The sequence below is a fragment of the Myotis nattereri genome (assembly GCF_964212035.1).
Source record: "Myotis nattereri genome assembly, chromosome: 3".
Taxonomy (NCBI): Eukaryota; Metazoa; Chordata; class Mammalia; order Chiroptera; family Vespertilionidae; genus Myotis; species Myotis nattereri.
Genome location: NC_138077.1, coordinates 187,658,197 through 187,679,618, shown reverse-complemented (window position 1 = coordinate 187,679,618; position 21,422 = coordinate 187,658,197). Strand labels below are relative to the sequence as shown.

At 58.1% G+C, this 21,422-nt stretch overlaps 1 protein-coding gene across 1 annotated transcript in view; it reads right to left on the bottom strand.

Annotated features, from left to right (window-relative positions):
- PTPRF (protein tyrosine phosphatase receptor type F) overlaps positions 1–21,422 on the bottom strand; it is a gene marked incomplete at its 5' end in the record, with an annotated part of 55,912 nt that overhangs the window by 21,051 nt on the left and 13,439 nt on the right. The window contains 6 exons of the mRNA XM_081086075.1: positions 2,347–2,491; positions 2,928–3,064; positions 3,267–3,848; positions 5,292–5,561; positions 12,291–12,407; positions 14,628–14,738. Of these exons, the coding sequence (XP_080942201.1) occupies positions 2,347–2,491; positions 2,928–3,064; positions 3,267–3,848; positions 5,292–5,561; positions 12,291–12,407; positions 14,628–14,738 (1,362 nt within the window). The remainder of the gene's footprint in view (positions 1–2,346; positions 2,492–2,927; positions 3,065–3,266; positions 3,849–5,291; positions 5,562–12,290; positions 12,408–14,627; positions 14,739–21,422) is intronic.

Here is a 21,422-nt window from a genome sequence, read left to right as displayed (position 1 = left end):
AGCGTTTAAATATGCTTAAGACTTCCCATTAGAAAAGACAGGCCCCGTCCTCAGCCCATGTCCCACCAGCTACAGGGGTCTCCCCTTCCCCCCGACTAAACATCGACACCTGAGCTTTCCGTCTCTGTGTCCTTACCGCCCGTCTTGCCTTGTGAAATCCAGTCTTGCCTTGTGAAATCCAATCGGCGTCAGTCCCTCAAACCACCAAAACTCTCTTCCAGACCCATTCCTCCCCGTTCCTCTGGCCCTGACCTCTCAGCAGCAACACCTGGCCTGCTTCTGGAAACTCGCTTCTTCCACCTCCAACAACACCCCCTCTCTCTTGGACCTCCTCCCACCTCCGGCCATCCTCCTCAGGGCCCTCCATCTCCACCCGGGCTCCGGCAGCCTGCCAAGCGGATGGAGAATATTATCTGGAGCTTGAGTGCTTGCTTCTGTCCCATTGCCTACCCTCAGGAGAGCTACCACCCTCCTCCCAGGTCTATACATCAGAAACAGAGGCTTCACCTGACGGTTCCCACTCAGCCCCCTAGACCAGCTGTGGGCAAACTACGGCCCGCGGGCCGGATCCAGCCCGTTTGAAATGAATAAAACTAAAAAAAAAAAGACTGTACCCTTTTATGTAATGATGTTTACTTTGAATTTATATTAGTTCACACAAACACTCCATCCATGCTTTTGTTCCGGCCCTCCGGTCCAGTTTAAGAACCCATTGCGGCCCTTGAGTCAAAAAGTTTGCCCACCCCTGCCCTAGACTCATTCATCACCAGATCCTGGCCAGTCAGCATCCCAGACAGCCCGCACATCCACTGCCAACACCTCAGCAACACCTCACCTGAGCTGCCGCCTTTTGCCAACAGTCGCACAGCCTCCTCACTGGTCCCTGGCATCCTGTCAGGCAACTCCACGCATCCGCTTGCAGCAGCCAGTCAGCCAGCACTCCCACCTGCCTTCTGTCCCCGTGGTCTGGCTGCTGCTCCAGCCACATTGGCCTGCTGCTTGCCCCTGACCACAACCAAACACCAACCTCCTTCAGGCCCTGGCACCTGCTGACCCCCTGCCTGAGGCCTTGTGTCACCCCAGGGAGCCCTCCCTGAACCCGTAGACCAGATGAGGTTCTTCCCGTCCCACCATGTCTCCACTGTCTGTCTCCTCCACAGCACTTTACACAAATGTAATTAAAAGCTCATTTGGATAATTGCAGGTTTAACAGCAGACTAGGATTCCCGTGGGCAGAGGCTGTGCCAGGGTCGTGTTGCCAGACCTGCACTGTGTGTGGGGCCTGGTGCCCAGCAGGAGCACAAGAGGTGCTTGTGGAACGAATCCACAAGCATCACGTCACACGTGGCTCCCTGACATCACTGGCACATTTGAGTAGTCGCTGCGACATGGACCTCTCACAGATGCTGCCGTGCGTTAAGGTTATCACACACGCTTCCTGTCCCAATGCCACGGTCCCACATACCCACAGCACTGCCATCACCCAGAGCCTGTGGACAGTGGCCTGCTGTGGCCACGTGACCAGACAGCCGTGGTCCATGGTGTGTCATCAGGAGAGTTGCAGAGACCCACAGACAGGGTCAGGGGTCAGATACCCAGAGACACACTTGCTGGGTCCCAATCCTAAGAACAGCTTTACAGACCCAATCACAGGGGCACAGACTCACTGACACACACCTGCAGGACTGCAGTCAGGTGGTCAGATGGGGTAACACGCCTGCTCACGGAATCAGTCGCACTCATGCGGGAGTACAGCAATACACACGCCACAGTTATCACAAACAGCCTTGCGGTTGGTTCCACACAGATGGCCACGCGATCGCAGTGCAGGCACATGGACACGCTCAGTCACATGGTCCCGTTCTCACAGGTGTGCCCTGTGTCCAATTGGCTTGGCAGGACTGCATGGCCCACACATACTCATGGTGGGGGCATGAGGGCGGGAATATGGGTGAGGAGGAGATGAAATGTGGGGCTACAGGGAGGGAGATGGCTGGTCTGGCCACAGCGAGTGTCGTGGTCCCACCACTGAGGATGCCTAGCCAGCTGGTGTGACCAACACAGAGGCAGGTGGAGGAAGGAGATGAGTCACAGACACAGAACTTACCTGGGTGGGGCGAGGGGGCGTGGTGGGGGCAGAAGTCAGGCAGGAAGCAATGAGTGCAGTAGCCACCTGGACACAGACTAGAGGGCACTTACCTGTCCCTCTCTATGAAGCCTAGACCAGAGTCCAGTCCAGGGCCCAGCTGACCTGACCGCCTGCCTGGTCAAAGGGGAGGGTGTGTGTGTGTGTGTGTGTGTGTCCCAGCCCAGCTGCAGCACGCAGCAGTCTCAGAAGACACTTACTGGACTGTGCCGTGCGGGCCTCAATGGTGGGGGTGAAGACGCCCAACCCCATCTCAGAACGGGCGGCCAGCTGGAAGTGGTACAGCGTGTCGGGCTTCAAGTCCTCTAGGGTGTAGGAGGAGGTAGGATCGAAGGTCACCTTGTGCTGGAAGAGCAGGGAGCACTCACTGACCGCTCTGACCTCCAAGGTCACGCAGAGGCTGTTCCCCAACATGGGTGCAGCTGACCCCTCTGGAGCCAGTGTGGCTCCGGTGCTGGCTCCATGCCACATGGCCACCTGGGCCACACAAGGGCCACGTGGGCAGGGGAACACCTGGGACATGTAGCCCCAGGGGAAATTCAGGGCTCTGCCAGTGTCACGTGGGCCACACAGCCCGGGACACTCAAGGACAGACCTAATGACTTTGCCCCCAGCACAGGGTGACGAAGACGAAGAAGCATAAAGGCCTCATAAGCCACAGAGCCCCAAGGAGGACCCCAGGGGTTACACCATTCTAGAAAGGCCTGCCCGGGTAAGCCCATCACAGACCCCCAGGGACCAGAAGCCCCCCTCCCTCCTCCTGTCCTTGCGAGGCGCTCACCTGCTGGCCTTCATCCTCTGCTGCCCAGTACACCAGCTCATACTTGATGATCCGCTCCTGCGGGGGCAGCAGCCATGAGAGCTGGATCCTGGTGTCGGACTCCACCTCGGCCTGGAAGTCCGTGGGCTGGGCAGGCACTGCAACACCCCATGCCAGGCACCATCAGCTTCACTGGTCCCCCCGAGGGCAGGGCACCGGGGAAGGAGCAGGGGAAGGCAGATCTGTACCCCCCACACCCTTATCCTGCATTCCAAGGGACCATGCATATGTGGAATACATGCCCACCCCCCGACCCTTGCTCTGCCAGGGCCTTCCAGCCAGCATGCTGCCCCCACCTACCTCCTTGCTGTGTCTTGACCTGGATGGTGGGGCTGGGGGGGCCATCGCCCACAGCGGTGAAGGCCAGTACGCGCAGGCTGTAGGTGATGCCAGGCAGCAGGCTGCCCACAGTGGTGAGGAGCCCCTCGTCGGTGTTGTGCTTATGCCAGGCGCTCAGGGGGCGGCGGGAGTCCGGAGTATAGTAGACGCGGTACCCCCGCACGAGGCCATTGGGCTCCTCAGGGGGCTCCCACTGCACCAGCATGGTGCTGGCACTCAGCATGCGCGCCTGCACACGGCGCGGCGGGCTGGAGGGCGCCTGCTCTCCCGTCCGCGCCCGCACTGCTTCACTCGGCGGCCCTCGCCCGATGCTGTTCACCGCCAGCACACGGAAGGCGTATTCTGAGAAGGGGCTGAGGCCGCCTATGCTGTAGCGAGTAGTGGCCACACCGTCCACCTCCTGGAAGGGGCCCTCCGTGCCCGATGCACGGTACTGGATGCCATAGTAGGACACGGGCTCTGAGTTCCCAGAGTCCCAGGTGAGGGTGACGCTGGTGGCCGTTGTCTCTGTCACCACAAGGTCAATTGGAGGGTTCGGCAAAGCTGGGGACAAAGAGGGAGGCTCAGGGTTACCCGAGGTCATGACCTCAGGGGCCCACCCTGCTCTCGGGGGTCATCTAACCAAAGTGTAGTTGACCCCCACAGCCCACCCTGAAGAACGGCCTGGAATGTCTGCAGTGACCTCGGAGGGCACCAAGCGGGGACGGTGCCTGGCAGTGCCTCCAGGGGCCTGGGGTCCTCTGGTGTTGAGGCACGTCACTTCCGGGACTCCCTGGATCCTCACATCAGCCCCTGTGACTCCTCTGACAATCAGACCCGGACGTGACGTTGCCTGCGCGGGTCCCATGCAGATGGGAGGCACACAGGCTGGGGGGTAGGGACCTGCTTCTGCAGCTGGCCTGGGCTCACCTGTTGGTCCCTATGTATAACAGGCTGGGGAGGGGGAGATCTTTCCCCAGGGAGTAGCCCTGGGCTTTAGAAAGAGTGATGGGCTGTTGGCCCCACAGGCCCAGTGACTAGGCTGGCATTAAAGATAGAGAAGTTCCAGGCCCACCGTCAACATTCAACAAATTATTATTGTGTGTCAGGCACTAGGCTACGGCCAAGGGCACGTGCCACACAGACAAGTCCCTGCTTCCATGGAGTTTAAAGTTCCAGTGCGAGAGCCGCAATCAACACGTTGAGGATGACTCTGGTATGTGCAAGGACAGAAGAGAGAAAGGTGCTTGATGGGGAAAAAAATCCAGGGAATCTCCTTAGATGGGGTGACCAGGGAAGGTCTCACAGAGCTAAGACCCAGGGAGCAAGATGGAGCCAGCGACGGCCAGGGGTGAGCAGCCGCGAGGAGGCTGCAGTGGGGATCCCTGGTCTTCATCCTAAAAGCCATGGGGAGACACTGGAAGGCTTTCTCTCTTTCTTCAAAGGGAGCGGCACGATCCTGCTGTACATGTTACACGGATCACTCAAGCTGCCGAGGGAGGGGGAGGACCAGAGGGGCAGAGTGGAGGCCGGGCGCGCCGAGGGGTCTGCTCTATACGAGAGCCTGTTCCAGGGCTCCCGGGAGCCAACATCCTCCTTGGCTGCTATTTATCTTACTTCACATCCTTCTTGCTGAGAGGCTGGGAAACCCAGGTCTGGCGCTACGCAGGGTTAGAAGGGCTTGCTGTGGAGTCAGACCTCCCAGGGTTCAAGTGGCTGCTCCATTATTACTCTGTGGACCCTGCTTCTCCATTTCTTCACTTGTAAAAGGGGATGATGAGAGGATCTACCCCCCAGGGTGACACTGAGACTGAATAATGTAATCTGTACTTCCCAGCCTGGCGTCTGCCCTCAGGACTCAGGACCGGTTAACTATTATTATTAAGACTATTAACAAAAACCCCTCCCTCCACTATTGAGGGCCAGGAGGACCCCAGGGCCGATGCACCCCGGAGAGAGCAATGACGTGGGGCCCGGCCCCACAGCAGCGTGCACCCTGGCACTCACCTTTCACTGTGACCTGGGCCACGGCCTCAATCATACCCAGAGAGGAGATGGCCACACAGGTGTAGTTGGCGGAACGCACAACATTGTTGAGCTCGAGCACGTTGCGGCCAACTGGCATCTCGTCTTCCTTGGTGAGTTCCTCGGCCCCCATCATCCACTTCACGTAGGGCATGGGTGCGCCCACGGCGACGCACGTCAGGTTCACGCTGCCGCCCGGCATCACCTCCTGGCTAGTGGGAGGGATGGAGAAACGAGGAGCCACACGGCGCACTGCGGGAGGAGGAGAGAGGCACTCACAGGCTGGGCAGGAGACGCAGGAGGATGGAAGGGCAGGGGCCCCTCATCCAGGCAGCCCCTCTTGTTCAGAGCCAATCCCACCTCAGAGATAGGAGGGGCGGAGTCCCTGGGCCCTGGCTTACCACCTCCCACCCCACTTTCAGGCTAGAAGCAGCACCTACACTCAGGGACTGTCTGGAACGCGAGAGATTCCGCAACCAAGCTCTTAGCTTACAGCCTAGGAAACTGAGGCCCAGAAGAGTCCGTCTGCCCGGGCCATATAGGGACTCAGCGCAAAGGCCAGGTCTACTCAAGGCCACAATCCAGGTCCCCTTCCAGTGCCTGCCCCCACCTGCTCCTCACCCCCCACCCCCACCAAGGGTCTCGAGAGGGGCGAGTGGGGCACTAGTGAGTGAAGTCCAGGCACCCTAAGGTAGAGGGCCTGGAGCACGGCTGGAGCAGGGCAGAGGGTCAGTCTGGGAGTGACACGGCCACCTTCTCTGGAGTCACTGCCTCCACCTCCAGGCCCAAGGGGAAGAGACGAAGGTAGTGGCATGCCACCTGCTGGGACCTCAGCCATGCTCAAGGCACAGCCGAGGAACCCAATGGGAGGGGCTGCCCCTCAGGAGGGCCTGAGCAGGGGCAAAGGGTCGGGCAGGGCCAGGGACGTGGTCCACGGGCAGGATGGGCATGATGATGGCAGTAACATGATGAGGGTGCCGAGCAGACGGCTTTCCACGGCAATGAACAGGACCTCAAGGGGGAGGGTGGCTGTGTCTGGCCACAGCCTCCAGCCTTGGGCTCCGCAGATCAGAAGCTGCTCTGAGCTTCTCAGTCCAAGGTGCAGCCCAGTGACCTCCCCGCCCCCAAACGGCAAGCTTGGCACAGACACTCGGAACATGCAGAGGGGGAAGGCAGGCAAGACCTAGCCATGGGCAGGCATGCTTGGCACGCAGACGGGTCATGCAGCTGGTGGCAGAGGCTAGGGTGTGTCCTTCCTGGGCACCCCTGCAGACAGGGCTGGAGAAGGCAGGCGGCAAGGCTAAATGACCAGAGGGCACCACTGAGAGTGCGGGTCTCAGAGGACCCTTGCTGGGGAGCCCGGGCATGCAAGACCATGGTGCCCCGCCAGGAGCACCTCCACTGTGGGTTTCAGGCTCTGCTGCTTGCACAGCCTAGAGCCACAGAATCAGAGCTGGAAACAAATGCAGAGACCACTCTGACTTCCCTGCACAGGGTCAAGCTGCGGCCCAGGGACCAGACGCCCAGTAAGTAGATCGCCATGCCCGACTGCCGCCTAAAATATCTTTCAGACCCACTAATTTCTCTCCAAATCCCCGGCAACTGGTATCCCAAGGTCTAAGCCACCACCATCTCTCCCTGGATTGCTGCCTCGGGTTCCTCATTGTTCTCCTGCCTTGTCGTCCCCCAGGCCCCCTCCCATAATTGGCCCTCCAACCAACAGTTGGCACAAATCTGCTCACATCACTTCCCCGTTAAAAAATTCCTGCATGGGTCCCCAATGACTCCTCAGCTCAGATTAACAGAACCCTACCTTACCCAGCCCCGGCCTCGCCTCCATCTACACCACCTCACTCTGAGGCCTCCAGACAACAGAAACACTGCCAGTCGCCTGAGCGGGCCAGGAACGACCAATGTCACGGGCTTGCTCACTTCCCTGTGTCCCCAGGCTCACTGGGGTCTCAGCATGTCTCATAGACATATACCATTCTACCTTCTAGAACTGGCATCCTCATTTCCTTCAGGGGAACCAACCCGTTCTTGCCATATGGGGCATGTGACCCAGACCTGGCTAACAACATGCAGCCTTTAGACTTTTGCAAAAATGATTAGAAGAGCGAACTTCCTTCTCTACTATGGTGGCTAAGCTTAGGGGACCAGGGACCATATTTCACAGGATGAGAGGACCTGCTTGTGAACTAACGGAGGGGAGCAGAGCTAAGAGACAAGGCAGGCAAATGCCCACCCAAACGTTCAATGCCTGGATCCAGTCCTGCCTGACGCCAAATCTACTTCTACATTTTTCTGTCTGGTAAGGCTAGCAAGTTTCCTTGTTGTGATTAAGCTCATATAAGTGGGTTTCTGCCATCTGTCCTAAAGCTGGGAGTCTACACCGAATGACAGCAGCAGGTCGCAGGAAGAGCAGGTCTGTGTGGCAGAGAACAGGCGGACCCCGGAGCCTGGCTGGCAAGAGGAAGCCACGACCCAGCTCCCTTTGCACACGCTCCACAGATGGCACAAAGGTGAGGTCAGGAGGCATGGAAAGGAGCAGTGGGCAGCTGGTGGTGCGGGGACACCTTGCCCTCTGGAGCTAGGCCTGAGGAGCAGGCCAGGGGAGCAGAGGCGCAGGCAGGTCTGTGTGCAGGCCAGGCCCAGGCCTGTAGAGGGTCCAGGGTCCAGGGTCCAGCACAGCACAGGGGGCAGTTTTAACTGACCAAATCTTCTCTACTCTCAGCCTCATCTCCTCTTCGCTCATGCATTTCAGGGAAGGGAGACCGCTCTGGAGCACCTGCCATGTGCCAAAGGTCTCCATGGCTATCACCTTCCAATTACAGACAAGGGGACTGGCTTAAGGCTGATATTTTAGCCCCAGCCGGCTTTCTCAGTGGTTAGAGCCTCGGCCCTCGGACCAAAGGGTCCTGGGTTCGATTCCCAGTCAAGGGTGCATACCTCGGTTGCAGGCTCAATTCCTGACCCTCTCTCCCCCACCCCCCACCCCCACCCTCCCACCCTTCCTCCTCCCTTTCTTCCACTCTCTCTAATCACCAGTTGGAAATATCCTCGGGTGAGGATTTTTAAAAAGTCTGATACTTTAGTGGCATGCCCGAGTTTACCCAGGTACTAAGTCGGTCTGCCTGGTGGAAAATGCATGCCCTTCTGAGCCCAGGCTGACAGGGCTGAAAAGAGACACCTGGTGACTCCAGAGAGAAGCTTCTGAAGCGTGCTGGTTTCTGGGTTAGCCAAGGCTCTCCAGGCGGCACATGGGTGGGACGCAGAGAGCCTGTGCCACGTGCGAGCGTTCGGCTGCAAGCTTGACCCCCGTCAGTGGCAGAAGCTTGGGGTCTGGTCCGATCCCTGACTATAAGAACAAAGAGCCCCAGGAAAAGGAAGTCGGTCCTTGATCAATGAACCCTGGGTTCCAACCTAAGCAGCACGGAAAGCTGACTGGACTTTATCCCCCATGTCCCCGGAGGACAAGGTATTCTGTTCCACTGTCACCCCTCGCAGCAGGCAAGGACCTCCAGCCCAGACGCTCCTGGGCGTGCGAACCTTGACGCTTTCACAAGGACACTGCGCGTCAGCCACATGGCAAGAGAGGCGAGAGACAACCTGCTGAGGTCGCCGGTGCCCGTGGGGCCGTGCCTCCTGGACCTGCTTGGACAACCATCCCCATTCCCACAGCCCAGAGGGGCTGGTGCCTCACTACAGCAGCTGTCATTCCTCCTGCTCTCAGACACGAGGCCTCCAAAAGGAACAGGACTCACCCTGGACTCGGTCTTTGACAGAAGCGACAGTGGGGAAGGAAACCCAGAGCTGGGGAAAATGCACTCAGGGTCTAATCTTGAGCTCCAACAACGCCGGTCCCTTACTGTTCCCCGTGCATCCTGAGTGCTGACATTTTACAGACAGTTTCCAAAACAGGGCCCTGCCATTTCTGGATTATATTTTAGCTGTAACTTTTAAGTCTAATTATTTGCGCTGACAACCCCTCTAATGGGGCGGGGCGGCACCCGGAGACACCAGCATTCAGTGGAGTGACAGCCTAATAGCAGGGGGAGGCCGCCCCGCAATCTGCATTCACGCGCGGAAATTTCTCTGATGAAAATAACACAACATTAAGGAGGGGATAAAGGGGCAGGATCCACTGTATCAAGATAAAATAACTCTTTAATAAATAACCTTGTGGCTGCCGCAGAGCAGTAATTAAATGCCGGCACACTCGGCGCACAGTTTTAAGTAAAGCTGGAAAAATGTAAGATGTAATTATCAGCGCCAAACAAATTACCAGCCCAGCAAATCCCCCCGGAATATTTAGAAACTCACTTCTGCCTTCCTGTTAAATATTTGTGTCCGTGCTTATTTTTGGTGGGACCACGGAGGGGGAGGGGGAGGGACCAGGGACCAGGAGGGCGGGGGAGAGGGGCGTACAGGGAGGCGGCTGCAGGCTGCGCCATCTCTGCTGATGGCTGTTTTCTGACTGCACGGGCAGATCGCCCGGTCAGCGAAATGGTGTAACCCAGATGCCCCAGAGCTCAGGAGTGCATACGGCTGGATGCTCAGGGCTGATATCTGAGCTGAGGCTGCAGCCCTCCTCTCAACTGGCTCCCTCTCCCTCATGGAGGAAACTCAAGCCACAGAGATGATTCCAAGGGGACCAGGTGGCCCATCTCAGCTCCTTGGGGTTCAGCCCAAAGCCCCGCGGACAGGTGGGCCTCCTCTACCACTCAGACCACCGGGCACAGAAAGAACCGCCAGCCCCTGCGGGTGGGCTGAGAACAGCCCATGTGAGCCTGCTCTGGGAAGGGCTGGAGCGGAGTCTCCAGGAAGCCCTTTCCAACCTGTGGCTGGGACAGGGCCTCTTCAGGGCTCCCAAGTGGGCCTCAGAGTTGCAAGAGATCATTCGAGGTGTAACCCAGTGTGGGGCTGAGGAAATGGGAGCTGCCTGGCAGGCTCGGGCAGAGAGAGGGGCCTGGGGCAGGTGGGAAGCTTTTCGTTTGGCTCTGGCCAGGGAGGAAAGAGACCAGAGTATACCATGTGCCACCCATGTGGGAATTACGGGCATCTAGTGGGCCTGAGACAGCCACGGACACGAAGCTCAGGAGGCACGCCAGGGCTGCTGCTCTACTGAGACTTGCTGGGCCAGGACAGGGCACACGCTGCAGGACTTCTGTCCTGCGCTGCATGGTTTTGAGGGGGTGAGCTCCTTCCAGATGAGCCTTTTCCCTTTGTCTTCCCAAGGGTTTCAGCTGAGCTCAGGCAAACGTGGAGTTAAGTGACTGGAAGGCCCACAGGTCCACATAGAGCACCTCAGCTCATAACTCCCACAACCACACCTGAATTTCACCTGGAACAGACAGCTGGCTTAGCCCGGGCAAAAGGTGAAGTGCAGCTTCGTGCCATGCACCAGACTCGCCCAACCCTGCAGGGTAGCCCAACTAAAGGAACATGCAGACACAAGGTTTATCAGGGACCCAAGCGGCAGGAACATGCGGGGCAGGGGGACCTGCCCACCCACCCCTGGTCCTGCCCGCCTGTCGGCCCAAACAATAGACAGCAGAGCCCGACTGGCGGGCAGGCCAGGCTGGAGCGAGCCCGAGGGAGCTGGCCGTGCCCGCTGGTCCCTACAGACGGGAGCATCCCATCGACGGGAGAACTGTAGATGGATAAGAAGTGAAAAGGACCAACCTTCTCGCTGATCTGAGAGATGAGAGTTTGGGTTGATGGCAGAGTGCGATGAGGATGAGGAGGGAATAAAAAAAAGACAAGGAGAAACACAGAGAGAGTAAAAACAGGCCAACCTTCATCTGCCCACACAGCACGGAAACGAGACAAGACTCTTGTGCCCCACGCACGTGCACACAGGTGCGCGCGGACCACGCCGCTCACGAAAGACTCAGGACTCATGGAGGACACAGTGGACAGGGCTGAGTCCCCTGGCAGGGGCTGGGACGCCAAGGGCGGGACCGGGAGGGGTGGAAGTGGGGCACAGAACGGCCCCCATGCCTCACGCACACCCCATGGCTTGGACAGACCCAGAGAGCTGGGCTCTGGAGTCAGGGCCCACCCAGCCCACAAACCCACGAAGCACACGAGCCACCAGAATCCCGCCACCTTGAGGAAGCCCCATGCTGCACGGCACTAGTGTGAGGAGCTGGTCTGGGCACCTGTGGGGAGTAAGGCTGCGAAGACATCGCCCTGTTCAGAGACCGTTGTGACCTAGTGGCCAGCTCCCTGCAGAGAAGGGGAAAGTCAAGGGCAGGTAGGGCAGGCTCTGCGGAGGGTGTGGCCTTGCCCTGGCTCCTGGCAGCTGTACGTCCTGAGAGCTGGAGGAGAGAAACGCTGTGGATGGAAGGAAAGAGTGAGTCACTCAGGAAAGTCAGACGGTGAGGGAGAGAGGCTGGCCCACCAGGCATGCCTGGGCCCGAGAGACTGTGGGTGGCGCTGCGGGCAACTACAAGCAAAGTCAGAGTAACTGAATGACGCATCCTTCCCCCACCGGTGCTATCCTGACAGCAGCCGTGGCTACTGACTGCCAAGCATTTCCTGCGTGCCTGGCGACACGCCGGGAACTTTACACTCGCTGTCCCATTAAATGCAGCAACCGCAGGGCCTCAGAGAGGCAGTGGGAGCCCTGAGAGTCTGGGGGAGAAGAGGCAGGAAGTGAGGTAGACACTGAAGCCAGATCGGAGGAGGAGACATGCCCTCGAGCTTAGTGGACAAGAGGTGGATGGAGATGACTGCCCATGGGAGGCCGTCCATGCAGCGCCGTTCTCACCCGCAGGGGTTCCCCCAGGCAACACTGGGCGAGGCCTGGAGACATTCTGAATTGTCATGACAAGGGGCTATTACGGGCATCTCGTGGGCCTGAGATGCCGCTAAACACCTGACGACATTGCATAGGACAGCCCCGCACAACAGAGGGTGATCCAGCCCGAAACGTCAATAGTGCCCAAGCTGAGAAACCCTGGGAGGGAGTCACACCGATCTGGATGCTGAGCTTTAGGTACTGATAGCTGGTGCCCCGGCCTGGAGGGTAACAGGTAGCCGCTCTGCTGGGAGGCGGGGGCGAGTGGATGCAGACCAGCAGGCAGGCCAGCACTGGGGTTCAGGACACAGAGCTGGTGGCTAGCACAACGGGAGCTGCCCTAGAGGAGCTGGGGCAGAAAGCAGGGGCTCTGCCAGGACTGAGATGAGGATGGGAGAGAGACCCGAGGAAGGGCCTGAGGAGCAGGGCTGTCCTGGTGTCTACAGTCTGGAAGGGAGGGCCTGTCCTGGGGCTGTAGAGCAGGCCGCTCCCGGCAAAGCAGGGCAAGCGCAGGTTCAGGTGGGGCCTGGGGACAGAGACTTAGGACTGGCCCTGAGATACCAGAGCTCACTGGAATGCGTGTGTGACAGAGAGACGCAGAGACAACCAAAGCCAGGTGGAAACAGCCTGTTTTAGGGTCCCACGCCAAATGAGGCTAGAACTAAAGGAACTCACATGCCCTGCCCAAAAGGCTTATGGCAGTGGGCCAAGAAGGCAATTCCAAAAGACCTAGTGGGGGTAGGGGTAGGGGTAAGGGTAGGGAATGGGCCATGGCAAGAGCCAGTCAGGGTTCTGCCTGGGTCCAGCATGGATGGACAGCAGGGGGGCCCTGCAGACAGGGAAGCTCCAAGGGGCTGAGGATCAGAGCTCCCTGGTCAGTGCTCAAGCTGCTGGCTGGGGCAGTCACATTCAGGTCATCTCCAAAGAGACCCACTGCCCCTTCTCAGGGCTGAGGCCAGTGTGATGGTGACTTCAGAGAAAGCTGCCCCCTCCCCACCCCGATGGCAATGCAGGGTCCATCCACCGTGGGTCTAGGTCCCTGCCTTTGTACAGCCTCTGGCAGTTCTGCCCCCAAGAAATGCTTGGTCAGGACCACCGGGCACATGGAAAGGTCCAGGTGGAAGCAGACGGGTCTCTGACAAGGAAGGTTCTTTCCAGCTGCTTGTCTCTCAGAGGGGACTTGTCAGGCCCCTGCACGCCTGCCAGAAGCTCCGTCTAGAGCAGTGTAGGGGGAAGGCTGTGCTATTTACAACCCTCCTCTTGGCCTGTGGGGTGGCTTTGGTGCTCCAGGTCTCCCTGCTCTGATGCCGTTCCTTAAGGCAGGTCCTGGGATGGCCCAGGTGAGCCTCAAGGAGCAGCACACCTGACAAGGGGGCCAGCGCGGACCTCCCATCCCACGCCAACTCCAGTGAAGCATAATATGCCCATCACCAAATGGGCTGGCAGCCCGTAGTCTGTCAGTAACCGGTGCCCTGACATGGAGCAGCCCTTCCGTAAGGACACAGGTGGTCTTTGCCCTGTCTGACCTTGTGACCCCCAAAGAGTGGGACAGGCCACTGCCATAGCCCCACCCCGTGCCTGGCCCTGGGTGGATAGGTGGACAGCCCTCGTGAGGCTGCACTGAGCACTTGGCGTGCTGAAACCATCACCGTGAGGAAACCCCATCCACTTTCCTTTACAAGTCCCCGAGGGAGCTGGTTTCACTTTTAATGCTGCCCATCTGTGCAGGAGGCTAAAGGAGGGGACGGTGGGAGAGACGAGGGGTTCCCAGGGCCCCTCCTGGGCATAAATGCACACCAGACTCAGCATGTTCATGGGAAGAAGCAGGTGGCCAGCTTAATTGCCCGAGGGCTGTGAGCACAGCAGAAACTGGACACTCCAAACAGTCCCCAGGCCTCTCTGCTGGGTATGTGGACTTGGGGAAATGCACAAGCCACTCGGTCCCAGCAAGGAACACCTGGAACATGGTGATCACCTGCAGGGCTGCCTCAGCCTGACCCCCACAAGAGGGTCCTGGCTGGTAACAGTACAGCTGGCTTCCCCTCCAGGAAGGCTCCAGGCAGGCCTGGCCAGACGGTAGGCACACTTGGCCTGGAGCCCACCCTGCATGGGGGAAAGGGAGAAGGGCAGACTCTAGGAAGACTAGGCAGATTAGTGTGCACGTTTACACACTAATGTGTGTGGCTGCACACATACTCATACACACACACACACAGAGACACGTCTGCTCGGAAGGCTCTGGACTCCCATGGGGCTCTGGGCCCATGTGCAGGACCTATAAGAGATACAAATGCTCCCAAGAGCGGCTGCTTCCCAAAGGGCCTGCAGGGAAGACAGACAGAGTGGTGGTGGACACTGTGAGCTTGTTCAGTGGGCGCTGCTGCTGCTGCTGTGACAGCTGCAGAAAGAGGCGGGAAGGAGACTGGGCTTGGCAGCCCGCATGTGTCCACAGCCAGCAGAGGCAGCTCAGCTCCTTGGAGACAGGGCCCGCACTGCAATGCCCGAGTCCTTACCTCGCACATACAGGTTGGCGGGGGCCGAGTAGCGTGTGCCTGCAGAGTTGGTCGCCACACACTCGTACTTGCCTTGGTCTGACTCCTCGCTGCTCTCAATCTGCAAGGCACCTGCGGGGACATAAAGACAAGGGTCAGGCCTGGAACATGGGAGGAGTCTTGACAGCATTTGTGGCTTGTGTTGATCAGATGCTGCAGACATCGGGGCCACACCCCAAGTCAGTGCTGCTTCCAGGAAGCTCTCCCTGACTAGCCCAGTGGTCTCCTGGCTGGAACCAAGGGTTGTAGTCTGAAGCACAATCCTGCCCCACCCATCGGCTCTGCCAGGGGCTCTACTGCCAGCCACTGAGTGTCCACTACCCTCCAGCCAATACTGAAGCCTGTCTGCCAGGGAGCATCCCCATTAATGCTCCCGGCTGTGCCAGGCCACGAAGAGCCAGGCGTGGGAGGGAACAGCCTGCAGACCTGCTGGCCTAGGATGTGCAGGCATGCAATGCCCTCACCGGGCAAGAGCCTGGGAATCTGCCACCCACCAGAATCCCACAGGAAGGAAGGGGCTTGCCCTGAGGGCCTGGTGTCCAGCTGCCTCTGCTCACAGCACCCATCCTCCCCTCCCACCCCACCCCCTCCCACTGGCCCCACCCATTCTGGCTCCTCTCCTCAGCCTGGTCCCACTAAAGTGCTTCGACCCACCACGGCTCCTGCATAATTCAGGAGGCTAATGGAGGCTGTAGCTCCCACCCGGGCCGGCGCCCTGAGGGGCTGCTCTGGCCGCAGACGGACAGACAGGAGCCAGGACTGGGGGGGCACAGAGGGTGGAGGAAACTTGGGCTTGGGGCCCATCCTGGTAGGTCCAGGTGGAGGAGCCCAACACAAGGGTGGTGGTGGGAGAGTGAAACCACATGACTTGGCCACGCCCCCAGTCCTGGCAATAAACACTTGAGAAAGCTGCCGGTGAGAGCACACTGGGCAAACTGTCTGACGGTAACTCCCTGCGGCACAGGTAACACCGCTTCCCTGAAACAAGCCGACAGACGATCACACCCACAGAGGACAGTCCAACGGACAGTGAATAACCCCACAGGACACAGCCTGACAGAAAACCACCGCCTGCACACGACAGCCAGGGTGACCCTAACAGCCCGCCCCTCCCAGGGCCCAGGCCGGCTGACGGTCATACCCACAGAGGACACAGACAGAACTTGTGGACCCCAACTGACTGGTCTGGACAGGAGCCACAGGAAGAGGTCCAAGCCACGCTCTCACAGCCCAGGCCCCCGGGGAGGTCCAAGCTGCAGCCCCTTTACTGCCTGACGTCCCTCTCCCACCACCCAGACCCAGGGCAGCAGGAGGGGCTGGGAGCTTGGGAGCTTGGGAGCTGGAGATGGGAGAAGGGGCTACCCAGGCTCAGTCCTGATGCAGGCAAAGGGCTGGCCTGCTCTGCGGTCCTGGCTTCAGTGGGCATCGGGGAGCGTGAGGGCCCGGGGTCCATGCCAAACACCCTTCTCCTGCGAGAGCAGCCCAACGGGCACCCAGGAGGTCATGTTCATGGGATGGATGGACGCTGTTACAGAAAATGTTCATTCAAACAGGTGGGGGTGGCAGGGGGGCTGCACTAAGTTCAGCTCAGCTGGGGCGGGAGGGGTGCCAGGCAGGAACAGGAAGCAGTGCCTGGGTGAGAGCCCTGCTGGGAGAGGAGGCTCCCCTGCGCTGAGAGCCAGGACTGGCCAGGGGACCCACACAGACCCTGAGCCTATCTGTACACAGAAACCCCCAAATCTGGAACCAACCTCCATAGGGTGGCAGCGGCTCTTCCCAGCCCCAACTTCAGTCCTGAGACCACCCTGGCCCTGAACTCCGAGGGACTAGATGTGCCCAAGGACACTTGTGAGGTGGGAAGAAAATGATGTAAATACAGGATAGAAGCAACCACTTTGCAGGGTGTCCGCTCTGTGCCAGACGCTGCCCAAATCCTTATCCTCTCCTCTGATCCTCACAGTCCCGTGAGGTGGGGCCTTGGCCCCGATTTAAAGAGGAGGACACAGACTTCTGAGAGAGGAATCACTTTTCTGAAGGTAACATAGGTGGTGAGTCACACTTGAACCCGAATCTTTTAGTCCAGAGTCTGGGCTTTGAACCCTTGGGCTCCTGCAGGAACGTAGCCAGGGGATAACAGGTCAGGGGTCTAGTCACACAGGACCTGTATTTCTCAGCTGTCATCCTACCATCTATACTACCATCTTCACTGCCTGGTCCTCCTAGTGTGTGCTGGGCTGAGGCACTTACGGGCTGGCCCTCCTTTCACCATGGGGCCAGGATGTTAAAGGGAGTTAAGTAATAATGGAGGGACCCAAGACAATGGAGGGACCCAAGACAAAGGAGGTTCTTGGGAGGAAAGGAAAGGCCTCGTCATGCTCCCCCACCTCACAGGAAGGCCCTCCCTCTGGGCCAGCCGTGAGGACCAGGGCTTGGCTTCACGGCAGGAGCCCTTCCGTGGGGCTGGCCTGGGAGGCCAGGCCGCAGGGCTTGCCGTCCCCCAGGTGGGGCTCAGCTGTCTTCACAATCAGACTTGCAATGGATGAGTCCACAGGAGGGAATGACCAAGTGTGGATGTGTGTGGTGGCCGGTGGTGCTGAGGGGCCAGAGCTGGAGATGAGGTCAGGATGGGGATGGGGGAGGTGACGGACGGGACGGGACGGGATGGAGTGGTGGTGACGCAGTGGCGAGGCGTGGTGTGGCGTGGCGAGATGCACGGACAGCATTCTTACCTCTAATTGGTGAACCACCTGGCGAGGTAATTTGAATGCAAATAAGATCAGAGAGAAGCATTAGTACAGAAGGAAGGAAAGCCACAAAAAGCCAAATCAGATAAAATAAAACGCGAGAAAGGGCCTTATATACACGGAGAAACTGAGGCCTGAGTCAGGCTGACGCAGGTCATGTGTGTGCAAGCACCAGAGCTGTGTGGGTGAAGCTGTGTCCCCCGGGTCACTGGCACTGCTCTGAGGAGTGGGGGAGTGGGGTGGGGGTCGCAGGGCTGGGGGTGATGGGCATCAGGATGGTGAGTCGGGGTTCCTGCAGACCCCACTGGCTGAGGCCAACGGAGGGGGGAGGTGAAGAAAAGAGGTAGCAACTCCACCCCGCAGGGTCACCCAAATCCACAGGTGGGGTAGATTTCAAAACAAAGCACTTACCAAAACAAACCCGGGCATTTAAGCAGACAGAAGGGCAAAAAGGAGGGCTCACCATAGGTGATCACCAGGTCTCCCTGAACAAACACACCAGCTCACCCTGCCGCCAGTCCAGGCTGAGCTTACAACCTAGCGGCAGACCCTGTAAAGCCCACTCATCCCTCTACAAACTGAATGACTATTGAGCTTCTCCCCGACCTGACTGGCGAGAGCCAGAGGCCAGCGCCTACCCTGTGTCTGTTCAGTGCTTCGTAATCCTGGGAGCAGCAGCCAAGTGCTCACCCTCCAAACGCCCAATGCAGGGCTAGTGTGAGGTCTGAGCAGGCTCTCTTCCCAACGGGGCCTCCTCTGAGGCTGTGCACAGGCCCCTTCTCCCCCATCCCGAGGAGCAAGGAGCCAGGGGTGGGCCCAGGCCCAACACTGCCTCCCCTGCTCGTCTCTGCCCACTTCTGGGGGAGGGAAGTGCCCAGAGACAAAACTGATCACTATCCCATGGACCTGATGACACACACCCGGAGGAGTTATCATCCATCACCCGCCCAGGGGGACTTATCCATCTCCACAGAGGAATGCGTTAACAGAGGCTGAGAAAAACCAGTGACCTGCCCAAAGCTCAAGGTCACATAGCTTTTGAGTGAAGTGGCAGGAACGGACTCAGTTTGTCTGGCTCAGGGCCCTCCTGCGAGCACAGAGTCTAGACCGGGGGTGGGCAAACTTTTTGACTCGAGGGCCACAATGGGTTCTTAAACTGGACCGGAGGGCCGGAACAAAAGCATGGATGGAGTGTTTGTGTGAACTAATATAAATTTAAAGTAAACATCATTACATAAAAGGGTACGGTCTTTTATTTCAATAGTTTTATTCATTTCAAACGGGCCGGATCTGGCCCGCGGGCCGTAGTTTGCCCACGGCTGGGCTAGAGAGAAGGCAAAGGCAGCTATCGGGACCTGGCGTGTGTGTGTGTGGGGGGGGGGCGGGGCGGTGCAGAGATTGTCTAGAAAGAGCCATCGTTATAATGACCCTCCAAACTCGGTCCACGGACCTTCACTGTCCCCCAAACCCTGGCAGGGGGTCCACAAGGTCAAAGTAATTTTCATAAGACTAAGAAATTATTTGCCTTTTTCACTCTTGTTCTCTCATAAACATGCGGTGGAGTTTTCCAGAGGCTCCACGATGTGCGATATCGCAACCGACCGAACGCAGAAGCAGACGTGAGAATCCAGCCGTCCTCTAGTAAGCCCAAAATTAAAGAAGATCTGTAAGAGTGTACAACAATGCTGCTCTCTTCTCACTAAACGTTTTGTTTGAGAAAATATGATCATTTTTCATTAAATTTATATTGTTTATCTTAACATGTAATGGGGTTTTAAGTTATTTTAAAGTAGATTAACAAATGCCTAAATCTTCTCAGTCTTATTATCTAATATGGCAAATACTGATAGATAAAACCCACACAAACAAAAGCTCTTTGAGGTCTTCTGATATTTACAATCAGCGGTCCTGAGATCAAGAAGTTGACAACCGCTGACCTACTCCTGCAGTCCAGCCTGACCTGGGAGGGGTGGCCGTGTAAACGGTCCAGTCTGGGACCCCTAGCTCCTGGCCTCAGCTCTTCTAAAACCCAACTTGCATCCTGGCCAGGTGGCTCAGATGGTTGGAGCATCATCCTGTACGCCAAAGGGTTGTGGATTTGATTCCCGGTCAGGACACATACCCAGGTTGCAGATTTGCTCCTTAGTCAGGGTGTGTGAGGGAGGCAAATTGATCGATGTGTCTCTCTTACATTGATGGTTCTCCTTCTCCCTTCCTTTCTCTAAAATCAAATTCAAAAATTAAAAAAGAAATTAAAACCTAGCCTGCGGTGTGATCAGTCTCTGGACATCTCAGAATACCCATTTTTCCGTTAAACTGAAATAAGAATTTGCCTTTTCCATTTCACAAGGTGGCTGTGGGAGACTAGAGGGAACCGGGAGTCAGCACTGCCAGGGAGCTGCCAGTGTGCCCACCAAAGGGCAACTGTGACCACGAGCCCACAGTATGTCCTTCTGGCGCACTTGGAGGATGGATGGCAGGGCAGAATGGGGGGACAGGCTGGGGCTGGCCAGCAGAGAGTGTGTGTGTGTGGGGGGGGCTCAGGCCCACTCCAATCTGGGGTCTGTGGGCTTCCTCCGGCAGCCATACCCTGGCATCTGTCTCGGCTCAGGTGCTGGGGGGTGTGGAAGGAGACGGCTCTCTGAGTGAGCAGGCGGACATGTATGTTATTGTTGTCCTCGATGCGTAAACCATGATGGGATGGCGGCTCACACACTCAGGCCACCGGGATGAGTGGAGCATGGGATGCCCTTTGGGGCTCTGTCCAGGCACAGCAAGTGGCCAACAGCTCCTCTCAGAGCCCCATGTGGGAGGTGAGTCCCCACTCACTGCCCCGGTGACACCGCCTGCTCCTGACTCGATTGCCACTCTCTCTGAGCCTGTCCCATTCCTGCTAGGCTCACTCTGGCTCCCAAGTTCAAACTCTCCAAGAGACTCATGTGGTAGCAGGTCACAGCCCTTCAGTGAGGAACACGCCTGTGGTGCGGAGCTCACACCTGGGGATATACCACCAGCTGCCCTCCTACCCAGCGCAGCTCTAGGGCCAACCCCTGGTGACATGTGCTGTGGCTTGACCCAAAGATGCCTGAGGAGTTCTGGGCACTGGTCAGGAGGGGCCTGAGGTCTGGACACAATGGGGACTGTGGCGCTCTGCAGCCCTCGCAGGGCCCAGCCATTCCCCAGGCCCCAGGTCCTACATATGTGATACTAGAAGGCTCCTGGGGGACCTCACACAGGGAGCTCCCTGGCCCTGCACTTCCACATGTGACCCCAGGCGACCTTCTTAACTCAGCCATAAAGTGGGCATGATAAGCACAGCCTGTCCCACTTCTCAGGGTTGCTGGAGAATCCAGTGCAACCAAAGGCAGGAAGGCGCTTTGTAAACTGTCGGTGATGCGTAAACCGTGAAAGTCCCTGTAAACAGCTGAGTGCTCAGGGCCTGATTCCACTCTAAGAAGGGATGTCTCTGTCGGTGGGCATGGAACAGCACCAGCACATTCTGAAGGGACGAGAGGATAGGGGCAGCTGCTACTGGGATCAGGGGCCAGGGTCAGGCAGTGATAGAGAGAGTCCTGTCCATTACCTCTACCAGAGGTGAGATGGCTGAGTCCCCTCAGGCACCATCTGATTCTATCCTGGCAGCTGGATTTTGGGCCTACAAACCTCAGGTCACAGCTGCCAGGGGCAGAAAGGTCTAACAAAGAGGTCTTTTCTGGACCTGGGAAGCAGAAGGAGTAGACATCAGTCCGTAAGGACAGGGTCGAAGGTCATGTTCATGAAATAATTCATCAACAAGGGCTCAGAGATACCTGTCCCATAGCCAGGCTTGTGGGGGACACTGGGGAGACTTCGTAGAGGGGAGCCAGCCCCAGGCCCTCCCTGTAAGGACAGCCCAGCCGAAGTGAGCAGAGCTGGAGCCAGGTGGTAAACATGCGAAGTGGGATGAGTCCTGAAGGAGGTTTTAGGTGGAGGAGGTGGGGCGTTACATCCTGGCGAATGTGAGCAGAGGGCC